Source organism: Lepeophtheirus salmonis, chromosome 12 (genome assembly GCF_016086655.4).
Source record: "Lepeophtheirus salmonis chromosome 12, UVic_Lsal_1.4, whole genome shotgun sequence".
In the NCBI taxonomy this organism is placed as follows: Eukaryota; Metazoa; Arthropoda; class Copepoda; order Siphonostomatoida; family Caligidae; genus Lepeophtheirus; species Lepeophtheirus salmonis.
The window spans coordinates 5398147-5419026 of NC_052142.2; the positions used below are offsets into that span (position 1 = coordinate 5398147).

The following is a 20880-nucleotide window of genomic DNA, read 5'->3' on the forward strand; positions in this document are numbered from 1 at the left end:
GTAAAGAATGAATTCGTGCATGGACACATTGCCGAAAACTTTATTGCCGAAAGCCATTTTTTTGCCGAAATGACACTTTACCGAACGACCACTTGGCCTAATTTTTAATAAAGGTATTTGATGATGATTCATGCTCCAATACTATGTTATTATGATTCCCTTTCATGTAACTCCAAAATTTAAAAAAATAATATGTTTGATTATTTGTCCCAAATTGCCATAATTAAGTGTTCATTAATTTATTCCCTTAATTATGAGGATGCTTCAAAAGTTGGTTCGAACCTCAATTAGAACTGTATTATCGAAAATCATGACAACCACCCTATAAATAAATAAATGAATTAGAAAGAGAAAATATGTTTAAAGAAGAGAACGAGTCGAGTGTGGATTAAGATTAATCAATGACTGAATGAGTGTCAATGGACAATGCAAATCAAGTATAATTTGGATGGAATGTGCTGGAGATCCTATGTACCTGGTCAAGTCCTGACGGATACTCCTCTTTCTCGAGGTCGTCTGGGTCTCAATAATTTTCAAGATTTGTTTTTCATTGGAGTAGAATCCAACTTACACTACACAAGGAATACGAGTCATAATTAATTATTACTAAGTATGTTTACCAAGATTTTTCTATCTTTTCATACAAGTTGTTATCCGTGCCTAAGCTTCAGGAAGAAATGAAAAGTTGGATCATCAGAAAATATATCAACTAAAGGCATATCAATATTTTCAGTCCAGTTTCGAATCCTAACTCCTACATTTTCCCCTTTTTAATCATTATAGTCTATCTGAACTGACTCACTTCACATATCTCTTTATAAAGTATTCAGATCTATTATGAGATAAACCTTACGAAATAAAAATATTACTCTTTTCTTAGTTAATTAGATTTACTGTTCCTTAGTCCAGGGCCTCTCAAACTGTTGGAGAACCCATAAGAAGCGTGGAGTATCCCTAAGGGATAGGGGTTATTCAAATAATCAAAATTGTTTTACATTTAAGTACCTTGTTATTCTGAGTCCGAAATCCAGCATTGTTTCTCTACATTTCCAAACAACCAATCCCTACTGAAACTTAATTACTCCAACAATTGATATATTTACATGATTTATTTCTATAACTTTTTTTAAATTTAATGACAGGAAAAAAGTACTTTACAAAATATTATATTTAACATAAATAATGCATAACGATGAATAAATCTTACAAGTATGAAAATTCAAAGTTATATTTCAAATATTCCATATTTTCGTCTGGATTATAATTAAGAGTAATGCTGTAGATACGTCTATTTTTACTTTTTTTTTTTTTTTTTTTTTTTTTGGGATAGTGGCATTATTTAACTACTGTCTAAATTTCTTTTTTTTCTCGCTAAGCTCTCTTCTTTCTTAAGAGCGTCTATTACTTTCCATATTTTGGGATAAATACAACTAAAACAGAGCTTTTTAAAGCTTTCTGAAATCGTTTTACATTAGTATTCGTTCGAATCGTCATACCTTGAGTTCTTTTGTACATATTTCAATAAGAAATTATGGTTGTACCCTCCGTCGGTTTTCTCTACAACCTTGTACCCTTCCAATGTAATTCATTTCAAAGTAAGAAACAAATTCTTGCGGTATATCCTAGTCGTCGGTGAGTTCTATAAATCTATCAATTACATCAATGACCGGGATAAATTTTAAGGCTGTGGTGTACTTGATTTTATTATTAAAATTTGAATCGGTTGGATATCTCACTTTTATGTCCACGTCTACAATGTGTCGATAATTTTTTTTGCCAAATGAAAAAGACATCCACTGATGTTAGAAGTCTGTGAATGTTTCACTGAATGCATGTATAATTGCCTTTTCAAAATGACCCATTAATGTTTGTTAACTCCAAAATGGGTGTAGACACTATAAAATGTTAAACAACTTAAGATTAATATCTTAAAAACGAACAAACGTGGTATACTAGTCTCATTAATGACAATATGCAGGGTGAACAATTGATAAATATTTACGGACTACATTTGAATGTCCGATAACATCCCAGGTTTTTTTTACTCTTTCAAGGTTTTCTAGGCCACTTTGAGTTCCAAATATAATAATTATATTGACATACATTCTATTGCAGTAGATACGTACTGCAATAGAAAAAACTAGATATTTACAAGAAGTGTCGAATATTTTTTTTAAAGACGTTTCTATAGTAATTAAATATGTACATTTATTCAATTAATAAGTTAACTGATGGAAATTAATACTCACAAAGGGCAATTATTACAAATGAAGTTACATTCCAATGTCATTGTATCTCACTAAAAAAATACACACAAAAATTTGTTAAAATAGCCTATAACTTATAAGTCACTTGTTGTGGTTCTCATAGTTTGGCTTGAGATCCAACGGAGGCATATATTCACAGTCTTAGATACAAAACTCAGAGGATTCGCGTCCCCGGAGTGACTACATAATGCAGCCTGTTTCGTACTCTTTGTGTATGAAAGAAGTCTCACGAAGAAACTAAGAACCGTCGGTCTTTTCTTGCGATTCAAATTGCAGATTGCTCCAACCATACTGAGCGTTATAGTGTTCCTCGGTTACGTATCTCATTTCCTCGTGATCTCCTACCAATCGACATTTGAGTGCCTCCCAAAATCCTCTTAGGGGTTTGCTTTTCAACAGCCAAACTCCTCTTCTTTTGAAACATCCTGGATCATAACAAAGTAAAAATCTGATATGTCTACTCTTCCCTGATCTGATATCAATTGTTATGCTTGTTCGTCCATCCATGAGTCTTTTCAAATACAAATATTGATCATGTCGAATAATAATAGGTATTACGGTTATGACTTCTTAGCACTTCTTCCATTCGATCGAATTCATAGATATATAAAGTCTCTATAAACGAATCACTGTCGTGTTTGTTTAGTATTTAATTTATTTAAAGTACTACAACGATAAAGGATTCAAACTCCATGCTACTGTGTTGTGTTCATATAATGATCAATAATGAATATTATCTTTTGAAGCATCCTCATAATTAAATGAATCAATAAATTATTAATTAATGAATAATTAATTATTCCAATTTGTGACAAATAATTATTGCAATTTGTGAAAAATAATTATTGCAATTTGTGAAAAATTATTAAACATATTATCTTTTAATTTACATCAATGGGAATCATAATTACATAGTATTGGAGCATGAATCATCATCAAATATATTTATTATAAAATTCGGCAAAGTGGTTTTTCGGCAAAGTATCCATTTGGCCAAATAGCTTTCGGGCAATAAGGTTTTCGGTAATATGTCCTAGAACCAATGAGTAAGGTTGTTTAAATGTCTTGCATTGTTTTCAAAATATAAATTGAACATTTTTGAAGAAATTAAATGGAGAAAAAATTGAAAATAATTCCCATCATTGCACTTGGAAGTAACGAGTCATATGGTCCAATAGATTAAAAATATGAACCATAGTGAAATAGAATATACTACTAGGCTTGTTGAAACCTTTTTTTTTTTTCATTTAAAAAGGAATCGACAATAGTGTAACTGCGATATTTTTCTACTATAATGGTTAAATTACTGGACGATTAGTCAGTTCTTTGCAACATTCATTTTTTATTTCTTTCAACAAAGAATTGCCATAAATTTACCTGAATAGTATTTTTATTTTTCATTCCAACATGTTCTTTAAAATCGGAAAGATCCAAATAGGAAATCAAGAAAAGAAGTTCTTGTTGTATACTTAGCTAAGATATTATACTGAATATATTAATCCAGGATCGTCTCCAAGACAACCGGTAAAATAAATTTAAGAAGAAGGGACTCAGGATGTAGTATAATTCAAAGAGAGTTTATTATATAGTTTAACTAGAATATACGAACTACTTTATAAAAGAGCTAAGACACAGGGTTGTGCCCCGACCCACAGGTAAAAAGGGAGTGACGATGTAAAGTAAAAGTTCATTGTATAAATTGTTAAAAAGATACACAATGATAAAACAAATATATGAAAGGATTGAAAAGACACTACAGCTGTTATTTGACTTGGTTGATTTTTTGCTGCATTACAATGTCGTCTCCATCTTTCCAGAAAAAAAAATATATTTACTGTTCGACATTAATAAAGATTTCCTTCTTATTTTTTCTCACTATTTATAAATTATTGGCAACTCAAAAAATAATATCCTCCCTCTTGCTGGCGATACCATCTGACACCTCTTTTTATTGGATGTGTCGAATTATCCATCCACGTTTCCCTTGTAAAAATTATTGCAGTCGTTTCAAATGCTTTTCACAGGCAAAAAAAACAAACTAAATAAGATCCAACAATCTGCTGATAATAAGCAGGGTGGATAGTGTTTATGACATTCCAAGAGTATATGTAGAATAACGTCCCCCATTTGAAGATATTAAATGAAGAAATAATTGTTCCTCAATACATTCCAGATGACTATTTCCGTTGATGATTGTATCAAAGAGTTCTGTAATGTACAATTTTTTGCAATTTATAATTTAGATTTACTTGTTAGCTGCAGATACAAAGGCAGTATGTCGATTCAAAAGTATTTTTTTCGGAAATTGGATGGAAGACCAGAAGATATTGTCGAAAAGGCAATTTCATTTTCTTCTTCTTTAATTTTAAATTTAACCTGCTTCTGGATTTGTGAAAGAAGCATTTATCTTTTAAGAAAGAAGAATCTTTGAAATATTTGCTACTAGTTTTTCTGCATAGATTGGATTTTCTCATTTTTCCGTGGAATTGGTGCTAACTAATTGCACATATGCTTAGGATCTTTTGAAAATGAGGGGAAGTAAATACTTTCTCCACCAAGTTATCCATGGTCAGGAGCAATGCATTAGTGAGCGGTGCTGAATTGAAATACCATATTCTCATATTTTTATGTAGTAAATTGACATATGATCTCCAAATCTAACGCAATCGTAAGTTTAAAAACTTGAGAAACTTTTGTTCAAGCTTATGCCTATCTCGATGATATTCCACTAAACCCCGTAAATACATGTCGCCTAAAACAGTGTTTCCCAAACTATTTGGGCCCAAAGCACACCAAAAGACAAATAAAATTTATTGACATACTTATTTTAAATAAAGCAATAATTTTGATTGTTATTAAATATTGCAAATAACATATAGTTATCTCACATTGTACCGTATAGTTGAACTTGCAATATAATGCCTAGACTTAGATTTTATCAATCAAAAGTGAGCCGTAGATAGAAGGTCTTTAATTTTATATCTATTTCCAAAAAAAAAAAAAAAGGAATATCAAATATATACAAAAGTATAAACAAACAACTTGAATAATAAAAAATAAAGTCCAAACATCATCACGATAAAAATTTTGAATAATGATTTTGTTCCTATTCGCAAAAAATAACAAACAAATACAAGCCAAAAATTTTATCCAATATATCCCATGGTATCTGAGAGCTTAGTATTACGGTCGGTCCTGATGTTCGTCCGTTTTGAGATATCATCCCTAAAAAGATAAAAATAGATATCTTGATCTAGCTGCAAAATATTAAGTATTGAATATTTATAACTAAGTTATATATAATTAAGTCAAAGGTACACTTATGATTATTTTTATATGTCATATCCTATTTAATTGAAACTTTTCAAAACCAAAAGTTATTAACAAAGAATAAGTTATAACTGTATTTACAACAAATACTCATAGTCGATGTGAAAAAGTGTAACACTACTTCTTGAATATAGGAGCATGTAAAATATGATACACAATCCAGTACTTAAGTACTCCCTCCAACGCGGCTGCACCTTAGTCTTGTTTTATGTTCATCGTTCGATGTTATTACTTATTACTAAGAATCAAAAATAATATTATTACTATACTCTATATTATAAACAATATACACTTTAATAAAATAAGTGAATTCAAAATTCTGGAATATCATTTTTATTTTGACTAGTTATTGATTAACTTGTCTCAAAAAAGTGTTAGATTATTCATTTTCGTAAAGATTCTTATTCATATACTTAGCATATATATTTAGATTAGACTTTAGAGATAATGCTTTTCCATAAAAATTAACGAAATATCATGTGTAAATTAAATTTCATTTGTTACAGTATGTCGATAAATGTTAATAGCAAAGCACTACAAAATGCTTCATCCGTCGGTTTAATAGCATTTTTATTTTTACTTGACCTTTTTCAGGTAATTATTGTAAATATTTTTTATATTTCAGTAATGAACTAACTGGTGTGGATCAAAAAACTGCAATGGGTTTATTAGGACTTCTTCTATTCATAAATTTGATGAGAGTATGCGTTAATAATGATATACATATGGGTAATTAAATAACAAATTTCATGATTGTGAAATCTTTATGTCACAGATTTGGATGAAGTTTGAACAATAGAGAATATACACAAGTACACTGACTACTTTCCTCTTGCCTGACCTTTCAAAAAGTGATAGACAAAAAATTATTTCCCCGGTTCGACTAGTGAGTGCAAATTAATAGCATATCTAATAATTTTATTTTTTAAACTAGTTTGAATCGGGTCCAACATAATACGGTATTTCATATTTTATAAAATTATACAAATCCTTAAAACAATAATTTTTTTGCTGTTATATGGAATTGATCAATTATATGATTATAAGAATATCTTATATATATTAAAAGCTATACTAAATTGCAATTTCAAAAACGGTATTTAGTTATGGTTTTTATCAATATGTACTATTTTTTCACACGAAAAGATATATAAATTTAAGTTTTTGTTACTGTTATCTTAAATATTGTAAGTTCAGATCATATAACATCAGAAATCAGACTTAAAAATGACCTAAAAATATCAAACTTATTAAGTATTTTTCATTATTTCTTCTTATAACAATAAATTTCTTAATGATCTGTGTAATACTTTGTCCTGATGTTCTCATCCTTTTCATAAGATCAGAATAGTTTCATTTTAGTTTTGTAAATGTCTTAAACAAATCCATACGTATGTGCTCAAATAATCCAAACTTATTTTGCAATATATCTTGTTGTTACACATTTAGAGGCCAGGGGAGTTATATAAATTATTGAACTAAGAAAATTAACTTGGCCTATTTTAAAAACCAATGAGTAATTAAGAAAAGTTGTTGGCAATCTAACTCAAAATGTAAGATTTGAAACTTGTAAACTGGCCCTGGGACTCTATAAAGGGGGACTTGCATGTTATTTTTATTTCATACCCTTGCAGGTATGAAAAAAAAAAAAGAGTCAACATTTATCTATGTTTATGATTATAATACGGCATACTTCTATTTAGTTGCCTTGTAACTTTAAACAACTGCATATAATCATTTATAAATATTTTTCAATTTTCTTTAAATAGGGGATAAAGACCATTATTTTAATATATAATATATTTTTATAATAAAAAAAAACCAATAATATAGCGAAGAAATCAATAATATATCAAGAATAAGTGAATATTATGCACTAAATACGAAATGCTCAAATGAATAAACTTACTACAAGATCTTAATTTTTGTTGATATAGAGTTCAATGTAATTATCTTGCAACATAACTAAAGATGATGCATTGAATAAGCCTTTGTTGCCTTGTGATTTTTACTTTTCTCTTCAGAAATAAATTATATATATGTTTTTAAATATTAGATTAATACTCAGGAAATCAAATTTTCTAAAGCATCCCCACTTTCATATAGCTACAATACGGACTAATAATAGTTCTAAAACTAATAATAATGAATGTTGAAAATTTGTACTCGCTTGACAACAATCACAAATCCACAACATCTACAAAATAAAACTTTAAATGCTCTAAATAAATAAGTTCTAACCAACTGCTCTTGAGGTCTTTATTTCCACTACCTGCCAAAACAGAGCTATGTAAATTGAACCCCTCATTATGTCAAGGGTTCCAACCCAATTCGAAGCTTTTGAGATATATATCCCTATGATCTCTATATCACATTTAAAATCAAATTTACAAATACTATCAAAAGCAACTGCAAATGATCAAACTAATAATACACAAACAAGTAGAAAATATCCAAAACCAAAAATAATATGTCCTGGTACTAAGTCCTTGAAACAACCAGGCAATCTTCGATTGTAGCTGGGCCGAGGCGTTATTTAAGCTCATCTACTCAATCTTGTCCACTTATTTAGCTCCTTCGACTTGAGGGGACGACTCAACTATCTGTCTCGTGTCGTAAATATGCCTTGGTCCCCCGTTCACGTCTACACTGAGTTTATTTTTTTTATTACCCATCTATTCCATCCAGTCGAAAATTGAGGTCCTGGAGGCTCAATACATACCTCTTCTCCTTTCGAATAGATATTATAAGGTGCTCTATCACCGGTCCCGGGACTACTTTCGTCCAAGTGTGGGTTCCATCATTTTATCTTAAATGTGCGTTCCACTGGTGTGTCTCCATTCTTACTCACCGGTATCATAATTTACCAAAACAGACGCTGCTAAATGATTGCCCTTGTTGTCGCCACCATTGTTTTCATGGATCGATGGTCCTTCTCAATAATTCCATTGTCACATTGGTGATAATCAAAGCCAAAGATAACCTTCACCGACCATTTTGAACATAAGTAACTAAGCATTGCCGACCAGAAATTGCAGCTGTTATCATTACGTGGACTTATTAACTAAATATCTGGTTTATCATTATTGTTATCTCTCCTCAGTTTCTCTCACTACCTCACTTCACTTGACAAAACGACACGATCTACAATCAATAACAATGAGAAACTTCTTCCATTTCCAATGAGTATTGTCAAAAATCAAACGGTTCCAGTCCCTATTAACACCAAGAGACCCTCTGACTGTTGTGATTGAGTGTGAATCTATCCTGTGGCAGTTCTTGTATTCCTGCTTGCTGCTTCGTAACTTTATGTCAACCTTCCTTGAAAAATCCAGAGTTACCTCTGTTCCCAGGGGATGGTTCTAGTAAATTATATAAAGCTGTTTTGTACAGATAGATGAAATATATATTTTGCAAAATCGAACTATGTACTCCTTCGGTTCTTGGTTGTAGATAAGAGGTGCACTTCCCAAGACTCGTTGTAGGAATTAAAGGTTTCCATTAAATAGCAAGTCGCCTTTTTACAAGCATCTCTGACAGACCAGATACTTTTATCGTATTATCCTTCTTCAGGGAGAGGATAACCAGGATAACACTGAATTGAATCCGTAAAAATCTTTGTTTGCCTTAAACCCCATTTAAGCGCCATGTTCACGCCTTCATTTCTGTTGTTAGCTCTGCAAGGTTGATGTGATTGCCATCTTCTTTTTTTTTTGAAGCCATGCTCCGTCTTCAATAGAACTGCCATCTTTCGTCAACCCTACTCTGTATGCTCTCAAACTTGCGTCAAAACCACAACTGAAACTCTCATTCGCGAGCCACAGTCCACTTTCCTCTGACCGGATTATCTTTTTTACCCGATTGAGAACCTCCTCCAACAAATTCACTGATAAGGACACTGAATTATCTTTCCACATTTTGAAAATTGTTCACGTTTTGTTAGCCCGTCGGATCTAATGGGAACTCATCTCCTTCAGCTCTTATCCAGTAGAGTATGTTTCTTCTTGATTGATTTTGAGTACCTTCACATTCTCCAAATCAGACTGGATCTTGATACTCGAGGCCGTAGGTTGAAAGTAAATGTCTGAGGTCACCCACAGCTCTTTCCCCAAATAAATCATGATGTCGTCCGTGTAGCTGTCAGTATCACTGTTTATAACTCTGTTGCTCTGCAGCACCTTAACAACTACTGCCTTCATAATTTCTGCAGCACAGTTTAATCCGAAACAAAGCGTAGTAACTTCATAATGCAGGTCCTTTACCCGAACTACGGGATATTTTTGTACGAAGAGTCAACTCTTATCTGCATGTAGACGTCTTTCAGGTATAACAATGCGCATATTGGGGAACAACTTCTCCACGATCTTAATTTTGTGCTGCACATATCAGCATTGGCTCCAATACATTCTACATAGTCATTCAATTAACTAAAGTCAAGGAGGGATTTAAATTTGTTCTTCCTCTTTTGTGAAACCGCTGTATTTATTGCCTTGAGAGCAGGGTTTCAGCCATCCCTTTGATATCCACCGAGTAATCTCATCTCAATTTTTTTTTAAATATGCACTAGAGAGATCTAAATAACATACAAATGAATCTTGTTGTAACAAAAATTTTAATGAATCAACTGATTATAAATTGAATTTCGAAAAAATTATAAGCTTATTAAAGATCTTAAAGTTAACCAGGCTTGGACATTGAACGTAAAAACCAACGGTGTTCACGCTTTCTGTTCATTATTTGAACAAATGAACAACGAACAAGGAAAAAGAAATGAACGATGAAGTGAAAAAAAAATTCAACAGCGTTCATTTTCTTATTGTCCATAAGGGGTCACTTTTTGACTATTTTTGCTAAGATTACTACATCTTTTTTTCTTGATTATGGGTATAATTAAAATTATTATCTTTGATGGTGGCTAAAATATAGTTTTATATGTATATTCAAAAATTATCTATCTTATTTTGTGCTTACAACTTTCAATTGGTTTGTTCATTGATTACTTTCTATGAAATGTCTATACAAACCATTTGTAGTTTATTTACCATTTGTCATAGAAGGATCATTGTTATTGTCCATGTTGGACGGAGAGTTTTATATTTGGCTGAAAGATAATTTTGGAGACCTCGCTAGATGAATAAACAATAAAAGTACTGTCTATATCAGGGATGTAGAAGGCTGCGGCTCATTAAATGTTTAAGTGCAGCATAATAATCATTCTCACTTCAAACACTATTCTTTAGCAAATTTGTCATAATATCGTAATAACGTGTAAAATGCAAATCTTACGTGCAAACAATATTTTTTTTATGTCATCTTGTATTTTCTGAGACTTTAACACGATTTATTTTCTAAAAAACAATCATTCTATCAAATTATGCATTGGAGGAAAAATTTGACTCGCAATTTTTTTAAGCAGATTAGCCTTTTTTGAAGCAATTTGGCTTTGAAAAATTATATTTGGCCTAAACTTGAAATAAATATTTATTTCATATATGTTTTTGATGGAGCTGACTTTAAGGAAATCGGGAGCAATTATAATTAGAAATGAATAAATACGTAGAAAATTAGAGTCTTCCCTAAGCTATCATACCCTATTTCATAAAATGATGAATGGAGCTGGGAAACTGTGGTGGGATTATTGTTATTGTGATCAGGTATGCAATCGAACCAGTCCATTCCAAATCAATTTGGTGCCTTTTGCAAGATCTTAACCAACAATATGTATATTTAATATTATACTCTCTTAGACATTTATTAGACATTATTCTAAGTAATAATAAAGACTTCTAATAATATATTAAAAAAATTAAATAATGTAATATCAATAGCCATGCAAAATATAAAGGTGAAATATTTACAAAACGAAAAACTGTCGACATATGTTACAAATTTATTAAATAGATTAAAACAGCATGAATATATGTATACCATTTTAATGCAGTCTTTAACTGGTCGGAGTAGTGGATTCAAGTCGGGTTGTAGCACAAAAATATAGACAAGTGATTGGGGAATAGTTTTATTCTCTCACACAGGTCCCCCCTTAAGTCTTGTATTAATGTCTGTATCAATAATAAAAATAATTATACAAGAAACCATCTGTCTGAAGTGGTTAATACTATAGACAAGCTAAGACCACTATGAGTATATGGAAGATGAGCACATACGAGGAATTTACGGCGTTTTTAAAAAAATCAGCAAGCCATTAAAATATAATCATAGGCCTCTCCAAAAAAATTCAGGGAGAAAAAAAAAGAAACCCTATTAGGTCGTCAATTAAGAATCAAAACCTCACCAGGCCAGACGTTATTGGCAAACTATCATATTTGAAAAATTGAGCCTGACCTAAAAGTCAGCTTAGGTTTGGGTTTACTTTTTTTCCTCGAACCCACTTTGGCACCACCTGATTGAACGGTAGCCTTAGCGTTTGCCTATATTGTCTATGCTATGGGTCTGCCTCGCTAGAAAATAAGGTGAGAAAATATTATGTTCAGCTGGTTTTTTAAAGGAGGGATTCTGATGAAAATGAGCTGGAGGTTTTATCTGCAGCACAATAAACCCCTATATATCTCAAAAAATAACGTTCACCCCTATTAGTAATTTGGGCATTGGATTTACTCCACCAAAGGCACTTTGGAAATCACTAAAATCCTTTTGGTTCAGACGTCTACGACTGAGTAAAGATTTTTGGGTGCTACGAATAAAAATGAAACTAACTCAACAGAAGGCGTCACATATAGTGAAAGGGTCTTCATGTGGTGGAACATGGGTAGATTTTTGTCCTCTTTGATGTCTTCAGTCCACCCTCTTCTTGGTCCAAACGAACTTGTAAATTATACTACCCGTTTCATCAGTCCTGAAGACAGCCATAAATTTCCCAGATTGACTTCAGTGGGACAGTTATGGTTTTCATCCCCCGCACAAGAGAGTTTATCTCATGACAGTATTATGAATGATCAAAACAATACAAACCATGTCATATGGTCCATTTATTCCATTGAACCATTGGCTTGAAATCCCTTACGAATGATGATGTTAGGAATTCTGTGAAGGACTAAATCTTCAAGTTCTTATACGATAGTTGGCAGAATGAATCAAAAAATTCGTTAAATCTCTGGAGAAAATTTGTGAATACGCACCCAAAACGAATATGATGAGTCCAAAAGATAATAATGAGGCAAAAAATTTATCCGGTATCGAATGTGCACCTCCTCATTATTTCTAAATAAGTCACTTGCAGATCCAACGATGAGGACTTACTCTTTCTGCTGATTAGAAACCGAGCCAAGCAGACACATGTTCTACAAAAGCTGAAGGATTCAACTTATTAAACCGTGTAGAGGAATATTCTCGTGGAGTACATGGTGAAGTTAAACGTCCTAGACTAGCTCATAAATACTTAGAGCTGGCACTCATAATGCAGAGAAAATGATAGTTTGGTTGTGAGCGTCCTCTGAATCCTCTATCCGACCCGGTCTAGGGGAAAACCGATCCAGGACGAGTTCGGGAAATATACAGAGCAATCGATTAGTATTCTAGGATATTTCCTACACAAGGGAGCCAGCTTGGATAGGGAGAATGGAATTTTTCTACTTTACATTAATTTTTGGTTTGTTATTAGTTTTTTCTTTTATTTACATAGTCACTCTACGATTAACTGGAATTCTTAAAGGAAGGGATGAGTGTTCTCTCATCAACTTAAAAAAAATTATACCCTGGAAGACTATTGCTATTAATGTTTGAGTAAAGGAATCGAAAATCCGGATAAGGTTTACGTTATTACTCAATAGATAATTCTCACACAATTTGTTCAAAATAAAAATCAAGGAACTGAAATATATATTGATTTATATCTCCCAGTTATCATTCTATTAGATTATGTACACTAGGAGTAAAGTCTTTGTAAAATGAGAACGTGGTCTGATGTGGAAGTTTGCAGAAAATCAGGACTGAATTTAAGATAATCATAACTCCAGCTATAGATCAATTTAACCCCTGAATTAAAAACTTAAGCTAATTAGATATATATCTAATTTTGGTTGTAATTACATCCAAATCTGTGACATCGGGTAAAATCTTTTTTATTTCATAAAAAATTTAAGGAATTATGCATATATGTAATTTTTAGTGTTTTTATTTACCCAAATTTGGCTACCTTATGTGCTGCTATTAACTAAAAAAATGTTTCAATTCAACCTTTTTTCTTCTTATACACATAACTTTTTTTTCTGTTACATTGGCAGGAAATTTCCTATATAGTATCTTGATACAATGTTCATAAACACACACAATACATTGCATATGTACATATATGGTGCACTTTTTATTACATTTCATTTCATTAATTTGTAGGTAACTCTTAGGTTGAAAATTGTTTTACAGCCATTAATTTTACTTAGTTCATGATGTGATAAGTTTACTTTTAAGATTGGATTACTTGATTTTCTTCCGACTTGGTGCTTTTTGAAGAATTCTCCATCATCCATACGGAATTGCAAAAGATCATAACTTTTGGAGACCCTGGCTTCGTCTCCAATTTTGAGAATAAATCTAGGAATTTACCATGAACAGATTTACTATGTATATTAGTATATAACACCACCACTTTTTTGTAATTTTTTTCTACTGGCTAATATGAGAAAATATGATGGAATTTGTGAATCCCTCCAATATATATTGTAGCCTTTATTTACAAGTGACTTCCATTTTTTTCCATACCAAGCTTTTCCGAAGTAGACATCCTTTTTTTCAGTTGGATAATTTCGACAGATTTTTCCGATTTAGCAGTTTTGGTAGAGTTAAGAAGGTATTTTCGGTTGTTCACAATGGTTTCACACATTTATGTGTTCAAATTAATCAAGTCGTTAGCTAATTTTACAATTGAAAAAACTTTGTCAAAATATAAAGTTTTATTTTGATCATTTAATGTTTTTGACAAATTCCAAACAGTATAATACAAAAGTCAATATGCTTTACTGCCCTTTTTTTTTTTTTTTTAAGTTTAAATTTGGAGAGATAACCAGAATCAGATTCACAAACTTCCCGAACTTTCATTCCCCATTTTGTGAGCTTTGCAGGGATATATTGGTAAATTGGACGTGTACCTTGAATCCTACCATACCTTCAACGACTGAAATATTTCACCGAAGTTGATAATTTTCAAATTGTTTTGGAAATAAAGGGATTCAATTAAAATTTTTACCTTATAAGATTATATTTAGGATAACTTAGTACAGGTTTGGATGAAGTATGACCCAGGTGAATATAGTGGTATATTTTCAAAAGCCTTGTTTTTGTAAGAATGGATGAAATATGAGGGTAATTGAATTGTCGATCAATTGATCAATAATCCCATAACCTGGAGAGAAAACATATGCCCATAATAATATTGATAAATAAATATACCCATATCTTATGAGTGTTAGAAGGCTCCTATCTGGGATCATTTCCATTCTCAGACATTTTTTCCCCACATATCTATATGTCTCTTCTGCCAGTACATAAAAAAAAAATATAGGTAGAAAGAGTAAAAGAAAATATAACGCCATGGCACTTAGGCTTAATTTGTCAATGGGGGCCTGTTTTTTCCACAAATGGACCGATTTCAAAATTTGGAAGTGTTTTAACCATACAAGATTTCCAGTAACCATAGGAAGATCACTTATGTGGTCTTCATTTTCACTAAATTCCTAATATATATCCTCATTCGAAATTAATGTCAGACACATCTTGCATACTTTTTAAAAATATTTTCATGCCATTGTTTGGCCTCCAAAAGTTCAATCTCAGTAAATCCGTCAAAGTCCGAATCACTAACTACCGAATCCACATTATTATTATTTTTTTTTTTTTTGCTTCTTGCGCTAGTTTGGACCCATACAGGTATAGCCTATTTAGAGCGCATAGGTCACTAAAAATTTAACATTTCATATTATACTCGATATGCTACATAAAAATCTTCAAACATATTAGCATATTTCACATATTTTATAATTATTTGAAAATAATATATTTTTAAAAGTTAGATATATAAAAAAAGGGTGAAGTCCTGGTCAGTTCAATTAGCACATTTTTGATCAAATAGAAAAATATAAGGTTTTATTGTTAAAATAACAGGTCAGGTATTAATGTTTGAGTCATAGTGATATGTAATGCCGTAAGTACATAAATTATCAAATGAATGTTTATTTGATTTAATATTTTACTGATACATTGGGGATTATCTTTAAAATGCTTTTTAAATTATGGATCAATTCTTGTCAAATCAAGCAATTTGTTAATTAATTACATTTTTACCATTGAATTTTTTGAGATGCTTGAGATCTAATTTAAATATGAAATCCTACCGAAATTGGAGTCATTTTGATTGAATATTGAATATATTGTTAGTTATTTTCACTCTGCATTCCAGAAAATTCTAGAAACAAAAAAGGAAGAACCTTTCTTAATGTAAATTAATCTCCAGTAATCTCCAGAATATAATATTTACAAGAGAATATATAATTTAGTAAATTAAATTTGATACAAAGGATCATGAGTAGATGATATTTTGGCTTTTTTTTTACTTTTTCCGACTGAGGTTACACAGTATTTACAAAAAAAATTGGTTACTACGTGGAAAGATTCGGGGAAAATGCCAAAATTATGACAAACCCCACTTATGAGGGTCTAAATAAGAGTGTCGTTTTTCATCACTGCTCAGCGTAAAAATGGAAATATTTCGAAGTCTATTTATCATACAGATACGTAAAATTGTGTTTTTACGATTAATTTTTTTTTTACTGCAAGTTTTAATAAATGACTCAAAATGCCTTTACACCCAAATATCTCAAAAACCAGGTGGGTGAGAGAAAAACTGAGTTCAGTTTTGGATTTTGCACTCAAAGATAAATTTCATGTTTGACATAAACGTAATAATAAAAAATTTCACCCTGGATTAATCAGTTGTCGTTTATTTTACATATTAGGTTGGGCAAAAAGTAATTATGTATTCCTTATTCTTTATTAAACCTAGTAAATCTTTTTCATTATCGGTCACATCAGATTATACCATAAGGGTTATAGAGGTGTAAGTGTATACTGCAAACGGGTTTGGACAGTATAGGAATTGGCCAGTTCAGTCGTGAATTATCATGTGTCGAGTAGGGAGTTCTCAATGGAGCACATTAGACATATTTTAAATTGTTACTATTTGAAAGGAAAAAACGCGTCAAAAGGGACCAAGAAAATTTACATTGTATACCGATACTCTTTCGGTTCATGTTGCACAACATGTTAACAACTCGACCGTTGGAAGCTAGTTATCGAACAGAAGCACCGAGCATTGGTCAAAACGAGACAATAAGACAGCATCAAGACAACACCAGTTGGCACACATCTTTGATGACGCGCCAGAAGTTCAGGGAGCCTAGATGTGATGTTTTTAAGAATCCACCCAACAATCCAGACCTGGCACCAAGTGACTATCACCTATTTCTGTATATTGTTAAAGCGCTTGGGATACAAGTTTGGCCTGTGAAAATTGGTTATCCCATAATTTTGCCCATAGGTACAAGGGCTTCTACGAGAAGGCGATTAGGAAGTTGGATTCTTGTTGGCAACAACTTTTCAATGGGCATAATTGGCTTAAATCAAACGATTGTAACACTTCGCATAAAACATTGAAGAAAAGAAAAAAATACCAAATTACTTTTTCCCCAACCTATTATTAGTTTCAATCTATTTTAATATTTGCATTTTTTTAATGAGTGCAATAATTGGTAGAATGGGATAGTTTGGTAGTTCTTTTTAATAATGTTTACTCGTCGTACATTTTTATCTGGAACTGTATCCTATGTTTCCAGATCGTAATATTTCTTCTATTATTCTCTCTGACAGGGATATTTTTCAAATGCCTCTCCAAGATGGAATATAACTATGCGTATTCTCGTAGATATAGAATCTTATCTAATGGGTAATTAAAATAAATTAAGATAACATTTAATTTCAGGAGATTAGTATTGATTGACGTAATTTTTATTTTTAGATTTCATTGATTAAAGAAATGAAATCGAAACGTTTCATTTACATTACTAGTCTTTCAGACCTCTTATAAGTCCCTATGAAGAAAAAAACATGCTAGTGCGGGCCTGTCCTTTTTTCTGTAACTCGACTATGCTTATGGAGGAAGCTCAGAACAAGGAAGGCAATATACTAATCGCAACCATAGCATCAAGTATTAGGGAGTGGGAAGCTTTTGGAGCGTCCTTTCAGGAACACTTCCCTTCTTTGGAGGGTTATGTGTTTTGTGCAGCCAAATACTTATGGTGAATAGAGACACTCTTCAGGTATACAAGAAAGAAACTTATGGGTTCAGCCTTGAAAGGTCCCCTGAAGGCATTGGTTCTTAAAGAAGAGGCGGAGGTCTTGGCTCCTGATCGCCGTTATTCATTACTGCCCTTATTAAGTTGATGCTGGATAATGATAGAAATGACAAAGTTTCATATAATGCAATGAAGAAGGGTTCGGGGTTTCGTAAGAGACCTTTTGAGTCTGGGTCGGCCAATGTGCCTTCGATCATGGGGCCTTCTTCGGTGTCAGCTCTTCCACCTCCTGCAAAGAAATTTATAGGTCCGAGGGGACGAAAGGGGACAATAAAATATTATTTCAAAAAACTCGTGATCTTATACACACTTCCTTGATTTATTCCTCCTTCAGGAATATTTTCCATTTTGAAACTTTAGATAAAGGAATTCAAATTCTTTCAGATCTGGGGTTTAAGTTTCCATCTGATAACTTTTTTCAGTTACCTTCAGCAGGTGGAACTATTTTATGCTTACATAATTGGTCAATTGTAACTAAAAGTTAGTTCATATTTTTTATTATTGAATGTGGTTACATACCACAATTTCAACTCTAAGGAGCATTACATTCATTTGTTTGAGGGAATCCTTTGTTATGTCCAGGGCTAAAGAAGGTATAGATAGAAAAGTAGTGGAAATGTTACTTTCTAGAGCTATAGAGGCGGTTACTGTGAGCGGTTCGTCTCCTTCCTTCATTTCCAGAGGAATTTTATAGTTCCTAAGAAAGATAAGTTTCGATAATGAGTAATAACTAATCTCAAGGCCTTTAATAACTAATCTGAATTTACTTGTCGATAACTATTCCATACTTTCTGCTGTCCCAACTTTTAAATGATTTCTAAATCTGATAAAAATTAGCAGTTAATACGTCTCCTAAATTGTTTGCAAAATCTTCGAAAAAAAATGTTAAATGGTTTATTTGGAAAAAACTTAAATTGAAATACTAAAGTGCGATCAAAGGTGAAAAAAGAAAAGAAAGATGTATTTATGTTTATCCTAGAATTCAAAGAATGAAGGAGTGGTCCAACAGAAAAAAAATTCATAGAGGTTATTAAAAATTGTAATTACCACCATTAATTCTTTGTAATGATTAAAGTGACGAATCTCTTTTAACAAAAGGAATATCATGAAATAAATATAATTCCTCTGATTGAGTGAGACATTTCTTAAAGGAAAGCATAACTCAAAGCATTTAAAACCCTTTACATACATAGGAAAATTTACATCCTCAATAATCATAAAATAGATTCAATATACATTTTCTTCATTAATCAAGGATCAATTACTCACAAGCTCGATACATGTAATTGATTGTTTAATGAAGAACACATTATATTAAAGGATTAGTGGAGAAGCAGTATACATTATCTTATCGATCCAAAGAATCTGTTATTATCTGCAAGGTTTGTCTGTCCGGAACCTTCAATAAATAACTGGATTAATTGAAAGTGTGAGGCCAGCTTTTGAATTTGCCCAACTTTTCCAGAGAAATCTTCAATTCTAATTAGAAAAGGGAAATTTTGATACCCCTTTTAATCCAGAAATACATATCTTTTCCGAGAGTAAGAAGGACCTATTATGGTGAAAAGAATTGAGATTGACTTGTATACTAGTAAGGAGAGTATTTAATCCTTATCAGGGTATGGTATATCATTCTCAGATGGTGCTTTTGAACAGGGATTTTGGACAGGGAATGAGAGAGATCTAGATATTAACAAGCTCGAAATGTTGCAATATTGAAAGCATTAAGATGGATTACTATAATTCGCATAAAATAGTACATGTTGATAATACAACAGCTTTGTTTCATTTTTAATGAAGAGCGGTATCAAAGGAAACGACTAAACGATATTGCTGTGAGAACGCGGAAATGCCTGATGAAAAGAGGAATTTGGGCGGATTTTGTCTGCATTCCTTCAAACGAGAATACGCAAGGATACTTTTTGTCAAGGGAGTCTCTTCAAACATGGGAGTTTGAGTTGAGTGAAGAAGTATGCAACCTAATAATTTCTCTTGGTTCGTAAGCAAGATAGATTTATTCGTGTCAAGGGGTTTCCACGTGACTACAGGATACGTATCTCGAATAAGAGATTACAAGGCGGAAAAATTGGATTTGTTTTCGATCAGATGGAAGGAAAATAGTTACTTCTTCCCTCCAATTCAACTGCTTTCGAGAGTTATAAGCAGACTGAAGGTACAATGTTTCTCCACAGCAGTTCTAATAATTCCCGAATGGACAGAAGCCAAATTGTTACTAGAGTAACAGGGGGTATCGAGGGAATCGATAAGATTGGGAGCTGCCCGGGAGAGTTCTATCGGGCCACGATCCTCAGAATCTTATCAGAGTTAATGGCATGGTTGATCTAGAGGGTGCTCTTTTAACATAGGGTCTTGATTTTAAGGAAATTAATATTATTTTTTATGAAATTTGTACCTCGACTAAGAGGACATACACATCAACCTTTAAGCATTTTTATGAGTTTTGTTTGGGAGAGGGCATCTCTCCTTTAAACGTGTCAGGCAATGTGGTTATAAATAATTTAGCCTCACACCCCACGTCTTCATATAGTGCATTCGCAATAGCAAAGGTGGCTATAGTAAAACATCAATTCCGGCCGGAGGTGTTATCATCAGATAAGTTGCTAACCAGATTTATGAATGGTTCTTTTAACTTAAATCCTCCTCTTATGTCCAGAGGCTAAAGAAGGTAATTATTATTTTTAGATTTCATTGATTAAAGAAATGAAATCGAAACGTTTCATATACATTACTAGTATAAATCAAGGTTAATTGAAGTACAAAGCTATACCATAACGGGTGTACGACTGATGACTTCCACCACGCTTTTAATATTGGCGTCATAGTAGATGAGTAGTTGCCTTTTTCTTTCCCTGCAGTGGATACTATATATATCAAATTAAAAATTGTACCAATATTGACGTAAA

The 20880-nt window shown here is 32.1% G+C and overlaps 1 protein-coding gene across 39 annotated transcripts in view; it reads left to right on the forward strand.

Annotated features, from left to right (window-relative positions):
• LOC121127331 (uncharacterized) overlaps positions 1-20880 on the forward strand; it is a 61823-nt gene that overhangs the window by 18904 nt on the left and 22039 nt on the right. For 6 of the 39 annotated variants that reach the window (XR_011782911.1, XM_040722668.2, XM_040722664.2 and 3 more), the window contains one exon: positions 6104-6191. The exons of 4 other annotated variants lie outside the window; for them this stretch is intronic. Coding sequence is in view for 10 of the 35 variants with exons in the window: in XM_040722668.2 (XP_040578602.1) it covers positions 6104-6191 (88 nt within the window). In the remaining 25 variants the exon portion in view is untranslated. Of the gene's footprint in view, positions 1-6; positions 114-228; positions 1633-4523; positions 4936-6103; positions 6192-6222; positions 6327-6372; positions 6484-6531; positions 6557-13696; positions 13917-17471; positions 17548-17619; positions 20643-20880 lie in introns of those variants that run through there. 29 more of the 39 variants (XR_011782904.1, XM_040722662.2, XM_040722660.2 and 26 more) reach the window with 20 other exon arrangements.